At 44.9% G+C, this 15,638-nt stretch overlaps 1 protein-coding gene across 2 annotated transcripts in view; it reads left to right on the top strand.

Moving 5' to 3' along the window:
- The window catches only part of LOC134350916 (ubiquitin-conjugating enzyme E2 D4-like), a 32,319-nt gene that overhangs the window by 2,227 nt on the left and 14,454 nt on the right, over positions 1–15,638 (top strand). The window contains exon 1 of one of the 2 annotated variants that reach the window (XM_063056752.1): positions 1,945–2,695. The exons of the other annotated variant lie outside the window; for it this stretch is intronic. Coding sequence (XP_062912822.1) covers positions 2,426–2,695 — 270 coding nt within the window. The 5' untranslated portion in view covers positions 1,945–2,425. Of the gene's footprint in view, positions 1–1,944; positions 2,696–15,638 lie in introns of those variants that run through there. 2 annotated transcript variants of the gene reach the window in all.

Raw genomic sequence — 15,638 nt, forward strand, 5'->3', positions numbered from 1 at the left:
ATTAAAGTGTAGTCATTGTAGATTTTAAGTGTGATTAAAATGACATACACAATCCTCCCTTGGAATGTGTGAGCTAGAATGTATCTCATTGCTAGCTAACAATGGTTTGAAAATTACCTCACCATGTTACAGGAAACATAACTGCACTGGGGAAGCTACAGAGGGGATTTATGTTGTCAAGACTGGACAACTTCAACTATGTGGAAAAATCGCATGTTAAGTGTTTTATTTGATTGAGAGGAGGCCTTCTCAAGAAGTTAGGAGCTATGTGAAGAGGAGGAACTGGTTTCCCTTAAGGAGCAATGGGAGAGGGATTGGCATTTTTTCCCCCTTATCTGGAACAGAAACAGACCCTCTGGCCCACTCTTTTCATACCAACTATCTATTTCCCTCATTGATAAACAGGAATGAACATGGAGCATAACAACAGTACAGACCCTTCAGCCTACCATGTTGTGCTGACCTACTCTAAGATTAATTCAACTCTCCCCTCCTACATAGCTCTTTATTTTTCTTTCCTCCATATGCATTTTGGGTGCGTGTTACTCCTAAATGTCCCTAATGTAACAGCCTTGACCACTACCTCTGGCAGTGTGTTCTGTGCACTCACCCTTTTCTGTGTATTAAGCCTACCTCTGACACTCCCCGCCTATTTTTTTCTTGGATCACTCTAAAATTATACCCCCTGATGTTAGTCATTTCTACTCCGGGGGGGGGGGGATCTCTGGCTGTCCACTCGATCTATGCCTCTTGTCAACCTGTACACAAATTTTGTGAAAATGAGACTCAAGTTGTAAATGAAATTATAGAACACCTGGATCAGAAAACACCATTAAAGAGTGAAACAATGAATGCTTTGGGTTGTTGGGCTCCAGAACTCTGCCTGGAAGGGTGGTAGAGACAAACGTTGGAGCAGTGGTCTGCAAGACTCCAGTCGCAGTGTAGGAGGGTTTGTTTCAACTGAGTTATGCAGTGTGACCATTGTGGAGCGATATGCCATAAACTTGCTACGGAGCAGGGGACCACAAGCACCAACGTGATAAAGAACTGTAGTTGTTGGATGATAGATGTGTTCATTCAGACACCGGAGGGATCTTCCTCTTGCAAATGAAACTGAAAGTTAGTGCGGTGTGTGGTGCCTGTAAATTGTCAGAGGATTGCTAAATATTTTAGTCTTGTCTTCATGCTTCTTTGGCCTGGTGCCAAATATTGCCTGATTATGCTCCATCTAAGTACCCTGGGACGAATTTATTACAGTGCCTATAAAAAGTATTCACCCCCCCCCCGGAAGTTTTCATGTTTTATTGTTTCACAACATTGAATCACAGGATTTAATTTGGCTCCTTTGACATCAATCAACAGAAAAGATACTATGGTGTCAAAGTAAAAACAAATTTCTACAAAGTGATCTAAATTTATTACATATATTAAACACAAAATAATTGATTGCGTAATTACCCACCCCCTTCAAGTCAGTATTTAGTAGATGCACCTTTGGCAGCAATTACAGCCTTGAGTCTGTGTGGATAGGTTTCTATCAGCTTTGCACATCTGGACATTGCATTTTTTCCCCATTCTTCTTTACAAAACTGCTCAACCTGTCAGATTGCATAGGGATCATGAATGAACAGCCCTTTCCAAGTCCAGCCAGAAATTCTCAATTGGATTGAGGTCTGGACTCTGACTTAGCAACTCCAGGATATTAACTTTATTGTTTTTAACCCATCCCTGTGTAGCTTTGGCTTTAAGCTTGGGGTCATTGTCTTGCTGGAAAACAAATCTTCTCCGAAGTCGCAGTTCTCTTGCAGACTGCATCAACATCTCCCTGTATTTTGCTGCATTCATTTTACTCTCTACCTCCACAAGCCTTCCAGGGCCTGCTGCAGTGAAGCATCCCCACAGCATGATGCAGCCGCCACCATGCTTCACGGTAGAGATGGCGATTTTGATGATGTGCCGTGAAAACCTCCAAGGGTGAATACTAGATTTAAAGTTGCCATTTCTACATGTTAACATAAAAATTTGGAACATAAACAAGTCTACATAGAAACAGTTTAAGATTTTGTAAAAATCAGTAATATTTGTCATGGTTGAAAGAAGAAATTCACTTGGATTAAAAAGCAAGATTCAATAACATTAAACATTAGCTTTGTTACATGTACATCGAAACATACAGTGAAGTGTGTTAGCCCAAAGATGTGCTGGTGTTGCCACACATTCCAACACTGCATACCCAGCATGTTCAGTAGAACAGCGCAAGCATCAATAACAACAGCAACAGAACAATTCAAGATAACACAGGCCTCCAACACAAGGACAGGCTGCCTCCGGGCCTCTGGTCCTTAGCCCCGGACTGGCAATCTCCCTGACATCGGATCTTCACCCTCCAGTCTCTGGCCAGCTTGATGAGTATTTCCAGCATGTTATGGTTATTACAGCAACAGTTTCTCTGGCACAGTGCAGGGTGCTACCGAAGTGCTTTAGTTCAGATGCCAGGGAGGCGAAGGTGAGGGGGCAGCGCGTCGGCGGCGGCGGTGGTCCTCGCGCCTGCGCAGCCGGCTGCGCCCCTCGCCGTGCCCGCGCTCGCGCCTGCGCCGGCCTGCAGTGCGCTTGCGCGCCTGCGGGCGGCGGGGCGAGCGCGGAGCCGAGTGAGCGGTGGCGCCGGCGGGGGATGGCGCTGAGGCGGATCCAGAAGGTAAGCGATGGAGGCGTGGGGCGCGGCGCGGCTTAGGCCCCCCACTTCCTCAGTTGCGAGGCATGTCGGGCTATCCGGGCCTGGAGCCGCACAGCCTCGGGGTGGTCCACCGCCTCCAGCGGTCCCTGGCCCACCACTCCCTGGATACTGCACATACCCTCCGCCTTCCCCTCCCTGTTTCTGGATACAGCTCATAACTACTGCCCCTGGGTACCGCAAACACCCGCCGGTCTCCTCCCCGTCCCATCGCCCGCTACCCCCTCCTCAATGTCTTTCCCCATTCACCCACATCCCCGCTTCATTTCTCCCATCCCTACCCTCAGAGATTCTCAGTCGTAATCTCGTGAGTTGTCTACCTCTTTCACCCTCTTGTGATCTTTTAAATTCTGTCGAACCTCTTTTACTTCTTATGTGGTCAACTATCATCGCACAAAACATCTATCATTCCATCTTCATTAAATCCTCTGATGGGACAGTCCTTTACCATTTTCTATCTCTTTAAAAATCAGTACTTCTGTATTCTTTGGTTGTCTTATTCGCATTCTGTTCCCCTATTTATAAACTTCTGAATCATCCTTCAAAGTTTCTAAAATTTCCCATACTCTGATTCTACTGTTCCTTGCAATTTGATAATAAATCTTATGTTTCAACACTGTCTCGCCACAATAGTGAGCAAAGTTAAATAAGTAATTTGGTATTAAAAGAAGAATGAGTCGGACTGAAACTTGACATAATAAATAACCCATCTATTTGTCCTGAGGAAGCCTCTCGGCCAGAAACATCAATGGTTTATTCATCTCCATAGATGCTGCCTGACCTTGCTGAGTTCCTCCAGCATTTTGTGTGTGTTGCTTTTATTTGTTAATCTTGAGTTAAGAAATCCTGAACTCATCCAGAACCATCTGAGGTGACGTCACTGGAGAAAAGAATGTTAAAAATACTTTTGGTTGTATAAAAACAGTGCATCAAGAGGGTCAGGGAGACGTATATGGGTGTTTAAGCTGGCATTGATAAAGGAGTGCAGGCAGGGTATAGAGAAGCTGCTTCCAGCCCAGGCAGTATAAGGAAATGGTGAAGTGATTGTGGTCAACAACAGTAAAACAAAACAGATAGAGAACCACTTGCGATCTTCCTCAGTAAGACTGGGCTATCAAATTGTATTGAGTTCAGAACTCGGGGTTCTAGGTTTGTGGTACCAAACCAGCCCAGATACTCTTTTTCTCCAGTCCCACTTGCTGCACGGTGCTCACATGTTCAGAGTTGTCAACCTAGTCTAGTGTTGTGAATTCAAACTCTGATCTGTGTAACTCTGCCCTTCTAATTCACATTGTTCCTTTGCTTAATTAAGCTCCTGACTATCCAAAACTTCAGAGTTTTACTGTTACTGAGCTTCCTCTCAGTCTCTCCTCATCTCATATCCTTAAGATAACTCACAACGCCTTTGTCCCCTGTATACATTAAACATTGTTTATGGCCGTCATTATGCTTCCTTTGGTTGTTAGCACCTTATTATTTGTCTACCAGTCAGGCATTTCAATCTGTTTTTTGCTTTTTCCTTACTGCATTTTTGTGTTGTATTATCTAATTTATCCCTGGCTTGCTTGACTAATGAACTTCACATACAGTTGGCTCAGCTGAATTCCTGAAGTAAAGGTACCCTTGCCACATACCTAAACTCAGAGAGCTCGCCAGCAAACAGCAGCCTGACTTGTTAGTACTTAGAACTTTGTGGTTTACAGACTACATGCCAGACTCAGTCATAATCTTTGCCTCGCTCTCAGGACTGTCCCACTTGAGATGGTACTTTGGAAAATGGGCTGGAAGGAGTGGGCTTTTCAATATTCCAGATCTTGTGGCATCATCAGTTCACACATGGGCAAATATAACCATATACCCTCCTTCCTCAGAAGGTGAATTGATACTCTTCCATGTTATACAAAGTTTGTGTGAGATGTAGGACTTCTGAGAAACTTTGAACTTTTTTACTGTGCCATGGACTGTTCTTCATCAAGTTATGGTGTTGTTGCACTGTTGTAACTATATGTTATAATTATGTGGTTTTGTTAGTTTTTCAGTCTTGGTCTGTCCTGTGTTTTTTTTTGTGATATCACACCGGAGGAATATTGTATCATTTCTTAATGCATGCATTACTAAATGACAATAAAAGAGTCCTCATAATTTAATCTAATCTAATAATCTAAAGTTTTCAAGAACCAAAGAACGACGGATACATCGTAGGCATTTAAGAAACTCTTAGATGGGCACGCGGGTGATAGAAAAAGGGAGGGTTATGCACAAGGGAAGGGTTAGATTGCTCTGAGAGTCGGTTAAAAAGTCAGTACAATATTGTTGGCCAAAAGGCCTGTACTGTTCCATGTTCCAACAACTGAAATTAAAGCAGTCCACAAAATGAGCCTTTAATGTCCATCAGCAAGAATAAATTGGTTGGAGCAGCACAGATTAGGCTGGCCAAGTGTTGAAGGCCGTAGTTGCCAGAATACGTCTCCATTGTGTGAACAAAGTTTCATTTTCACACCTTCCGTGTTGAGTTGCATCACCATTAAAAGATATTGGTAGACCAATAGGTTTGACAATGCAAGCCTGGGTATCCCGTGGGTGTTATGGGCCATCATCTGGATTATATTCCCATGCATTCCGTAATGTCAAAGTCCTCCCTCTCCCTCTCTAAACTATCACAGACAAGCTGGGTTATTAATCAACGACTAACACAGGAACTCAGCAAGTCATGTAGCATCTTTGGAAAGGAATAAGCAGTCCACATTTCAACTGTTTATTTCTCTTCATGGATGCTGCCCGACTTGCTGAGTTCTTCTGCAGAATCTCTTGTGTTTAAAATCACCAGTCAGTGAAGTGTGCAGGACGCATGAATGAGGTGCCACTCTGCAGCTGTGATACATGTTCCAAACAATGATATAGCTACTTAATCTCCCGGCCAATGGATCCAATCACAGCTCTGCTACTAAAGCAAACCCATATGTATTGCTGTGAGCCATTAATTAATCTGTCCTATTTTGAATGTTTCACAAATTCAGAACGTTCAATGTTAGTGTTACTGTTATAGCTCCATTTGCTGATGCTTCCTTGTCCATTATCTGCTCTGTCCCTGTCACACTTTATCATTCTCATTTTGCTGCATTGCACCATAACCATAGTCTCTCAACCCGTTCCCCCCCCACCCCACCGTCACCTCTAGTCTAAAATCTTAAAGACATCTCTAGTTACCTGATATGTCCAGCCTAAACAATTCCACAGGACAGTCTCCTCTTTCTTGGTGTCAATGTCTTACAATTCAAAACCTCTTTCCCTTTCACTCTCTGGGAGACACTTTCACCTCTGCTCTGATGCTGTGCTGGTTTGCAGATGATTCGAGTAGTAATCCAGGGGTTTCTCACAGAATTACTTTTCGGCATTAACGAGTGTCAGCTACATCTTCCCAAGAGATACCCCAGTATCCAGCCCTGTGGACTGTACAGTAGAAGCAATGCAGCCTTAAGGATTTGAACTTGCAGCTGCAGAGAACAGTGGAGCTCCCTTGTGACCACATTGTATGTTGTGACCAACAGGCATCATTTGTCGGCTGCCCAGCACAAACCCCGCTGATTTGATAGTGAATGCAAGCAAGCTTTATTTCACTGAGGTTGGATGAGACTAGAACAAGAGGTGAAAGATTAAATATTTAAGGGGACCATGAAAGGGAGCTTCTTCACTCAGTGTTTAGTGAGAGTGTAGAATGAGCTGCTGGCAGAAGTGGCGGATACAGGACAGATTTCAACATTTAAGAGAAATTGGGATAGGTACATGGATAGGAGGGGTATGGAGGGCGATGGTCCAGGTGCAGGTTGGTGGGACTTGGCAGAATAATAGTTTGGCATGGACAAGATGAGCCAAAGGGTCTATTTTTGTGCTGTAGTTCTCACCCCCACCATATTACCTCCCACTGCTCTATTCCGAATGGTCTCTTGCTCCACAGTTGCATGGTCATATTACCTCAAGTTCAAGTTTAATTGCTATTCAACCATAGACATGAATACAGCATTCCTCTGGGGCTAAAGTGCAAAACACAGTACCAACAGTTGTACCCAGCACATATAATTATGATAGCAGAAAAACATAGTTACAAAAAAAAATAGCCTAAGTCTCTGTGTGTCTTGGCCTGTATGGATGTTAATCTGGAGCCATGTTTCTGCAAGAACAAGCCTACAGCGGTTCTCCTCTCGTGCTAGTGCAGCTAGAGACAAATGCAATCTAGCCTGCCTTCCACTGAGCAAACACTGGAGGGCAGTATCAATGGGAGGGGCCAGCTCCCAACCCAGCGTGGAATGGTTATGCTTGTGTTTTTGAATCCTGCTGCTTATTTTGGGCTCCACATCCTTCGAGCCCTCAAAGTTGCTGAGCAAGTTGACAGGATGGCTAAGAAGACATATGTGGTGGCCTTCATGTGTTCAGGGGATTGAGTTCAAGAGCAGCAAGGTAATTTTGCAACTCTCTTAAACTCTGGTTAGACCGCACTTGGAGTGGTCTAAATCCTCCAAAGCCTCGAAGGATTTGGAAGCTTCAGAGAGGGTGCAGAGAAGATACACCAGGATGCTGGTTGGATTAGAAAGCACGTCTTATGAGGAAAGGTTTGAGCAAGCTGGGGGGGGGGTTGATGTGATGGGAGGTGTACAAGATGATAAGAGGCATAGATCAAGTGGATAGCTGAGACTTTTCCTCAGGGTGGAAATGGCTAATACAAGGGGGCATAATTTTAAGGTGAGTGGAGCAAAGTATTGGGGATATGGCAGAGGTAGGTTCTTTACATGCATGGAACACACTGCCAGGGTTGGTGATAGAAGCAGATACATTGGGACATTTAAGAGACTCTTGCATAGGCATATGGATGAAAGACGGAGGGAAGGGTTAGATTGATCTTGGAGTAGGTTAGGCCTGTGCTGTGCTGTATTGTTTTATGTTACCAACAGTGAGCGCTGTGTGTTCCACAGTAGGGGCAGTTGCATACCGCAGTGCCATACTTGAGGTTGAGAGTAGCATGAAGCAAGAGGGGCAGAGTATGACAAATCATAAACATATATTCTGCAGATGCTGGAAATCTTGAGCAAATCAAGGTGCTGGAGGAATGCAGAAAGTAAGATTTAAATTTCTTTGGGGTGGGGTGGCGTGCCTTGAAGAGACTTCACAGTGGAGCAGCAAATCATAAACAGAACCAGCACAGCACATACAGACCCTTCAGACCATCATGTTGTGCCAGCCCTTTAACCTACTGTATAAGATCAATGTTACCTTTCCCTCCCACACAGCCTTCCATTTTCCTATCATCCGTGTGCCAAGAGTCTGTTTAAATGTCCCTCATGTATCTAACACCACCCCTGGGTTCCATGGTACTCACCACTCTATGTAAAATAACTTGCCTTTGATATCCCCCTTATACTTTACTCCAATCACCTTCAAACTATAACCCCCAGTAACAGTCCATTCGACCTATACCTCTTATCATCTTCTACATCTCTAGATATAGTTGCCTCTCATCCTCCATCACTCCAAAGAGAAGAGCCCTACGCTCGTTCAACCTTTTTCTCAAAAGGTCTGTTCTCTAATCCAGGCAGCATCCTGGTAAATCTCCTGTGCACCCTCCCTAAAGTTTCCATGTCCTCCTATCATTAGGTGAACAGAATTGAACACAGTATTCCAAGTGAGTTCTAACCAGGGTTTGACCTTGCAGCTCTTGAACTCAGTCCCCCGACTACTGAAGGCCAACACACCTTGACAGATGTTATCTTGATAATGCAGAGGGGAATCAGAAACAAGGGAAGTAAGATGGAGAGGGACAGTTGCATAGGAAATATAAGCGTGCAAATCCAGAACTGGATTAAGCACCCAGAAACGTGAGTTTTGTCTCCTCGTGGCGTCTATGCTTTGCTCCCAAGCTGAATTTAATAATGAACCACCCTTGCTTGCGGTACAGAGAGCTGTCAAGAGTTACACACAAATGCTCAAAATTATTGTTGGTTAGCTGCAGGGTGTTCTGCTTTAAAAACAGAAAAAGCCACAAGTTGAAATGAAGTACTTTTAGCGAAGGCAGTTTATCATTTTTGTGGTTTGACTGTGACTTCAGACCTCAAACTGGCCCAGTAAGTCATCAGTTGCATAATTTTAAGATGATTCAAAGGAAGTATGGGTGGAGGGCTGTCAGAGGTAATTATTTTTATACAGAGTGGTGAGTACATGGAACATTGTTGGTGGCAGAGGCAGGTACATTAGGGATATTTAAGAGACTCTTAGATAGGCATATGGATGATATAAAAATAGGCTATATGAGAGAGAAGGGTTTGATTGCTCTTGGGATAGTTAAGAAGGTTGGCATAATGTCATGGGCCAAAGGGCCTGTATTGTGCTGTACTGCTCTATGTTCTGTTTTGTAAATCACCACTATAACAATGAACTAAACTAGTGCTTCAGGGAGGCAAACCAACCTAATCTCAGAAGCAATTATGTATAGAGGAATGAAAGATAGTTGGATATGGGTAATTAATGCTGGATTTGGTCCATCACCAACAACTCAGATGTTAATTCAATAAAAGAGAAATTGAGTGTTCTTCTTGGACCAGTGGTGGAATTGCTGTGAACAGAGTTTGATATTGTCATGGGTTTCAGTGGGTTTATAGGGGCAGTAACCAGTCAAAGGAGGTTGGCAAAAGAGCTACAAAAGCTTGGCTGTAGTTAAGATCTAAAGTACGTTGCCTAATAGAGTAATGCACACAAAATGCTGGAGGAACTCAGCAGGTCAGGCAGCATCTATGGAGGGGAATAAACAGTCTCCGTTCTGGGCCAAGACTCATCAGGACTGGAAAACAAGGGGCAGAAGCCAGAAAAAGAAGATGGGGGCAGGGGAAAGGAGTACAAGCTGGCAGGTGAAGCCAGGTGAGGGGGAAAGTAGGTGTGTAGGGAAGGGGGAATGATACGAGAAGCTGGGAGGTGATGGGTGGAAGAGCTAAAGGGCTAAAGAAAAAGGAATCTGATAGAGGACAGTGGACCATGGGAGAAAGGGAAAGAAGAGGGGCACCAAAAGGAGGTGATGGGCAGGTAAGGAGAAGAGAAGGGGTGAAAGAATAACCAGAATGGGGAATAGAAAAAGAGATGGGGGAATGGAGAGAAATTACCAGATGTTAAGAGAAGTTGATGCTCATGCTGTCCCAGACAGAATATGAGGTGTTGCTCCTCCAACCTGTGTGTGGCCTCATTGTGGGCAGTAGGGGAGGCCATGGGGCAGAATAGAAATTGGGATTGGAATGAAAAGTTTGGACACCAGGATATCCCGCTTGTTGCATACGGAGCAAAGGTGCTCAACATAAAAGGGTGATGAATACTAGTATAGTGGTAGACCTGAAATAGTAACAGGATAAATAGTTGGAGAAAGGAACTGCAGACTGAGGGTGAGAGACTAATTAGTTACTGTATGGATGAGGTGATGGGCCAGTGTACTCTTTGGTTGTGCAGTGAGAGTTGCCACTGAAAGCTGACAAGCCCGAGAGGCCTCCAGCATTTCCCAGGTGAGACTATACCGACATGTCAGCTTGCACCACACAACCACTTTTTGTTTGAGAGGTTTTAAACTTGGATGAGAGTTAAATATTAGTCAACTCAAATCAATAGTCACACTGCTTAAATGTCTGTTTCTAATATCCTTTCTCTTATCATTGCTTTAGCCAGAGGATGGTGGATTCTGTGGAAGTCATTGCCACAGACAGCTGTGGATGCCAGGTCACAGGGGATATTTAGACAGAGGATGATAGGTTCTCGATTAGTAAGGGCGTCAAAGGTTATGGGGAGAAGGGCTTGAGGGGGATAATAATTCAGCCATGATGGAATGGCAGAGCAGACTCAGTGGGTCGAATGGCCAAATTCTGCTCCTGTGTCTTATGGCCTTAAACAGCCTGCAGAAATTACTTTGTGCATTGCAGTTCTAGATCGGTGCACTGCATTATGAAGGACAGAGACCTGTTTTGTTTTAAATAAAGTGTCTTTTTATGTTAAGCTGCAAATTGTGAACACAAAAATCTTATTAGTTCACCAAAAGAAGTTGTTTTGCCAAAAGAAGTGCAAAAGGTAAATCCTTACAAAAAGTAGCTGACGGTTTCAGAAATATTTACCAGCTCCCTACAACACGTGCTTTCACATGAATTACATCAGTAGTTATCTTGAGCAGAGGATGTGTTCATGCAGTAAAAGGCTGCAGGTTGTTTTGGGAAAACAATGTGGTTCAAGTTTATTGTCATCTGACTGTACATATATACAACCAAATGAAACACAGTGCACCCACAAAACACATCACACACATCACATAAAACAAAATATTACCACAAGTCAGTTAATAAAACACAATTCAAAGTGCATGTAGAATACAGCACATGTAAACAGTACACGCTACAGCAGCAGTAAACAGCTGGCTGTCCTAGTGACGAGACCTCAGTGGTGGCAGGGTATTCATTAGCCTCACAGCCTGAGGGAAGAAGCTGTTGCACAGTTTGCCAATCCTAGTCCTGATGCTCTTGTAACTACTTCCTGACGGTAGTGGGTCAAAGTGATTATGGGATAGATGGTAGGGCCCCTCAACAATGCTTTGAGCCCTTCATGGACAGCACTCCTGGTAAATGTCACACATGGGGGAAGCGGATCCTGCTGATCCTCTTGCTGGCTTTTACTGTCCTCTGTAGGGTCTTGCGGTCTGGTGCCTTGCAGCTTCTGTACCACATGGTGATCCAGCGAAACGGGACAGTCTCGATGGTGCTCCTGTGCAAAGTTGTTTGAATGGGGGCGGGGAGACTTGCACGTCTGAATCTCTTTGGAAACTGCAGACGCTGCTGTCTTGTCTTGATTCAAGAGGAGGCGTTGTGGGTCTAGGATAGTGGTCCATTGTGTGCACACCAAGGAATTTTGTGCTCTTCACTCTACCATAGATACTCTGAAAGAAGACAAATTACTGACAACACAGCAGGCCAGTCAGCATCTGGGAGGACAGAAGCGGCAAGTTTTTAAGATTCCATGAGCTTCCACCTGAGAAAAGTTAGAAGATTTCAGATTATAAAACCATAAGACGTAGGAGTCAGAATTAGGCCACTTGGCCCATCGAGTCTCCTCCATCATGTCATCATGGCTGATTTATTATCTCCCTCAAACCTATTCTCCTGCTTTCTCCCCCTAACCTCTGATGCCCTTACTGATCAAGAACCCATCAACTTCCACTTTAAATATTGTCAATGGTTTATCTATAATCGGAAGAAAAACAGAAGCAATCAGTTGACAGACGGGTGATAGTGCAGTGTGAGAGAGGGATTGGTAAATAGCAGAAAATAGGTCTGGAGGAGGTGTAACTTAAATGTAGAATAAATTATTAGGTAATAAAGGAAACAACTGCTTGCTGCGAATGTATGAAATGAAGTCCAGAAGCTTGCAGGTAGGTGTGAGTTGTGTTGAATTGCGCTGCAGCACTGTAGGAGGTTAAATACAGAGGCCAGAGTGGGATTGAAATTAGTGACAGGGAACGGAAGCTTGCGGTTGCTGTTGTGGGCTGATTGTTTAGTTCCTCCATTGTAGAGGAAACCACATTGTGGGCAGCGAAAGCTGGTGGGGAAAAGTGCAAGTCAATGACTTTTTTACCTGGAGAGTTTTTTGGGAGGGGCCTTGAATGGTGGTAGGGGAGAAAGTCAGAGGGTAGTGTGATACCCCTGCAGTTGTCTGGGAAGAAGTGTGTTGGCTGTGACTGATTGAACTAGAGTGGTTCTTTACTCTGCAATTCAGGTTTGTGTATTTCTACATCTACTGTATATTGGTGAGACCCCACATAGATTGGGAGCCTGCTTTGCTGATTACCTACACCTGAAAAGCAGGATCTCCCGGTGGTCACCCATTACAATTCTGTTTCCCATTCTAACATGTCAGTCCATGGCCTCCTCTACTGCTGTGATGAGACCACAGTCAGATTCGAGGAGTAGAACCCTGTTTTCCGTCTGGGTAGCCTCCAACCTGATGGCATGACATCAAATTCTCGAACTTCTGGTAACTGCACCCCTCCCCCTTCCCCCCTTCACCATTACTCATTCTCATTTCTCTCTCTCACCTTATCTCCTTACCTGCCCATCACCTCCCTCTGGTGCTCTACCCCTTCCCCTTCTTCCATGGCCTCTGTCCTCTCCTATCAGCTTCCCCTTCTACAGCCCTTTATCTCTTCCACCTATCGACTTCCTAGCTCTTAACTTCAACCCCTCCCTTCTCCTGGTTTCACCTATCACCTACAGGTCCACAGTCCCTTACCCGAAATCCTTGGGGCCAGTTGCATTTCGGAATTCAGAGTTTTTGGATTTCAGCACCCCCCCCCCCCCGACACCAAAAAACATGTATGCTCAAGTCCCTTATTTAACCTGTCTCAGTGCGGGGGAGTTTAGGACCCAGTGGTGCACCAAACCTACGCACATCCTCCTGTATACTTTAAATCGTCTCTAGATTACTTATAATACCTAATACAATGTAAATGCTATGTAAATAATTGTTATACTGTATTGTTTAGGGTTTAATGACAAGACATTTTATTTCCAACAAAAACTTCCAATAAAACATAAAAATATTACAGCTTCAAACGAACCGAATGAAACATATGGTAAATGACTTATTGGAATAAATGTAGAACGTCACTGTCACTATAAAACTTCAGTAACTTGTCTTTCTGTTTATTTAAATCATATACAGTGGTAGTTCCGACACTATTTTCTTCAGTAAGACGCTGCACAGACACACCACAATCAAGCTTCTGCGATAGTCATAGTAGTCATAGTCATACTTTATTGATCCTGGGGGAAATTGGTTTTTGTTACAGTTGCACCATAAATAATAAATAGTAATAAAACCATAAATAGTATACTCAGTGTTGCATCTCGGTGGAATGAGTCCCTGGGTGAATGTACTCCTGTGCCCAACCAGTACCTTATGTAGTGGATGGGAGACATTGTGCAAGATGGCATGCAACTTGGACAGCATCCTCTTTTCAGACACCACCGTCAGAGAGTCCAGTTCCATCCCCACAACATCACTGGCCTTACGAATGAGTTTGTTGATTCTGTTGGTGTCTGCTACCCTCAGCCTGCTGCCCCAGCACATAACAGCAAACATGATTGCACTGGCCAGCACAGACTCGTAGAACATCCTCAGCATCGTCCAGCAGATGTTAAAGGACCTCAGTCTCCTCAGGAAATAGAGATGGCTCTGACCCATCTTGTAGACAGCCTCAATGTTCTTTGACCAGTCCAGTTTATTGTCAATTTGTATCCCCAGGTATTTGTAATCCTCCACCATGTCCACACTGACCCCCTGGATGGAAACAGGGGTCACCGGTACCTTAGCTCTCCTCAGGTCTACCACCAGCTCCTTAGCCTTTTTCATATTGAGCTGCAGATAATTCTGCTCACACTATGTGACAAAGTTTCCCACCGTAGCCCTGTACTCAGCCTCATCTCCCCTGCTGATGCATCCAACTATGGCAGAGTCATCAGAAAACTTCTGAAGATGACAAGACTCTATGCAGTAGTTGAAGTCCGAGTTGTAAATGGTGAAGAGAAAGGGAGACAAGACAGTACCCTCTGGAGCCCCAGTGCTGCTGATCACTCTGTCAGACACACAGTGTTGCAAGCACACGTACTGTGGTCTGCCAGTCAGGTAATCAAGAATCCATGACACCAGGAAAGCATCCACCTGCATCGCTATCAGCTTCTCCCCCAGCAGAGCAGGGCAGATGGTGTTGAACGCACTGGAGAAGTCAAAAAACATGACCCTCACAGTGCTGGCTAGCTTGTCCAGGTGGGCGTAGACACAGTTCAGCAGGTAGACGATGGCATACTCAACTCCTAGTCGGGGCTGGTAGGCGAACTGGAGGGGATCTAAGTGTGGCCTGACCATAGGCCGGAGCAGCTCCAGAACAAGTCTCTCCAGGGTCTTCATGATGTGGGAGGTCAATGCCACCAGTCTGTAGTCATTGAGGCCGATGGGGCGCGGCGTCTTCAGCACAGGGATGAGGCAGGACGTCTTCCACAGCACAGGAACCCTCTGGAGCCTCAGGCTCAGGTTGAAGACATGCAGGAGTACTCCACATAACTGAGGGGCACAGGCTTTGAGCACCCTGGTACTGACACCATCCGGTTCTTGCAGCCTTGCTTGGGTTGAGACGTTTCAGCTGTGAAGCCCACCGTGGTGGTTTCGTGTGGAGAAGGGGTATAGTCATGAGAGCAGGGTGGGGGACTGTGAGGAGGGGTAGGAGGGGAGAGTGGAATATGTATTGGTTGGGGGCCGACAACAGATGACTCGTGGGGGATGGGCAGGGGCCACAGTGTCAAATCTGTTAAAGAACAGGTTAAGTTCATTGGCTCTGTCCACACTGCCTTCAGCTGCTCTATTTCTAGTTTGCCGGAACCCAGTGATGGTCCTCCTCCCACTCCAGATGTCTCATGTTGTGCTGCTGGAGTTTCCACTCAAACTTCCTCCTATACCTGTCTTTAGCCTCCCTGATCCTGGCTTTCAGGTCCCTCTGTATTGCCCTCAGCTCCTCCCTATTTCCATCTCTAAACACCCTCTTTTTAGCGTTCAGGATGTCCTTAATGTCCTTTGTTACCCATGGCTTGTTATTTGAATAACAAAGGACAGTTCTTGTCGGAACATTGCAGTCCATACAGAAGTTGATGTAATCAGTGATGCACTCTGTGAGCCCATCAATATTCTCTCCACGTGGCTCACAGAGTGCCTGCCAGTCTGTCACCTCAAAACAACCCTGGAGCGCCTCATAAGCCTCCTCTGACCATTTCCTCACTGTCCTCGAGGTTGCAGGTTTACTCTTCACCAGAGGCACGTAGCAGGGTTTTAGATGCACCAGGTTGTGATCTGA

The sequence above is a fragment of the Mobula hypostoma genome, chromosome 8 (genome assembly GCF_963921235.1).
Source record: "Mobula hypostoma chromosome 8, sMobHyp1.1, whole genome shotgun sequence".
In the NCBI taxonomy this organism is placed as follows: Eukaryota; Metazoa; Chordata; class Chondrichthyes; order Myliobatiformes; family Myliobatidae; genus Mobula; species Mobula hypostoma.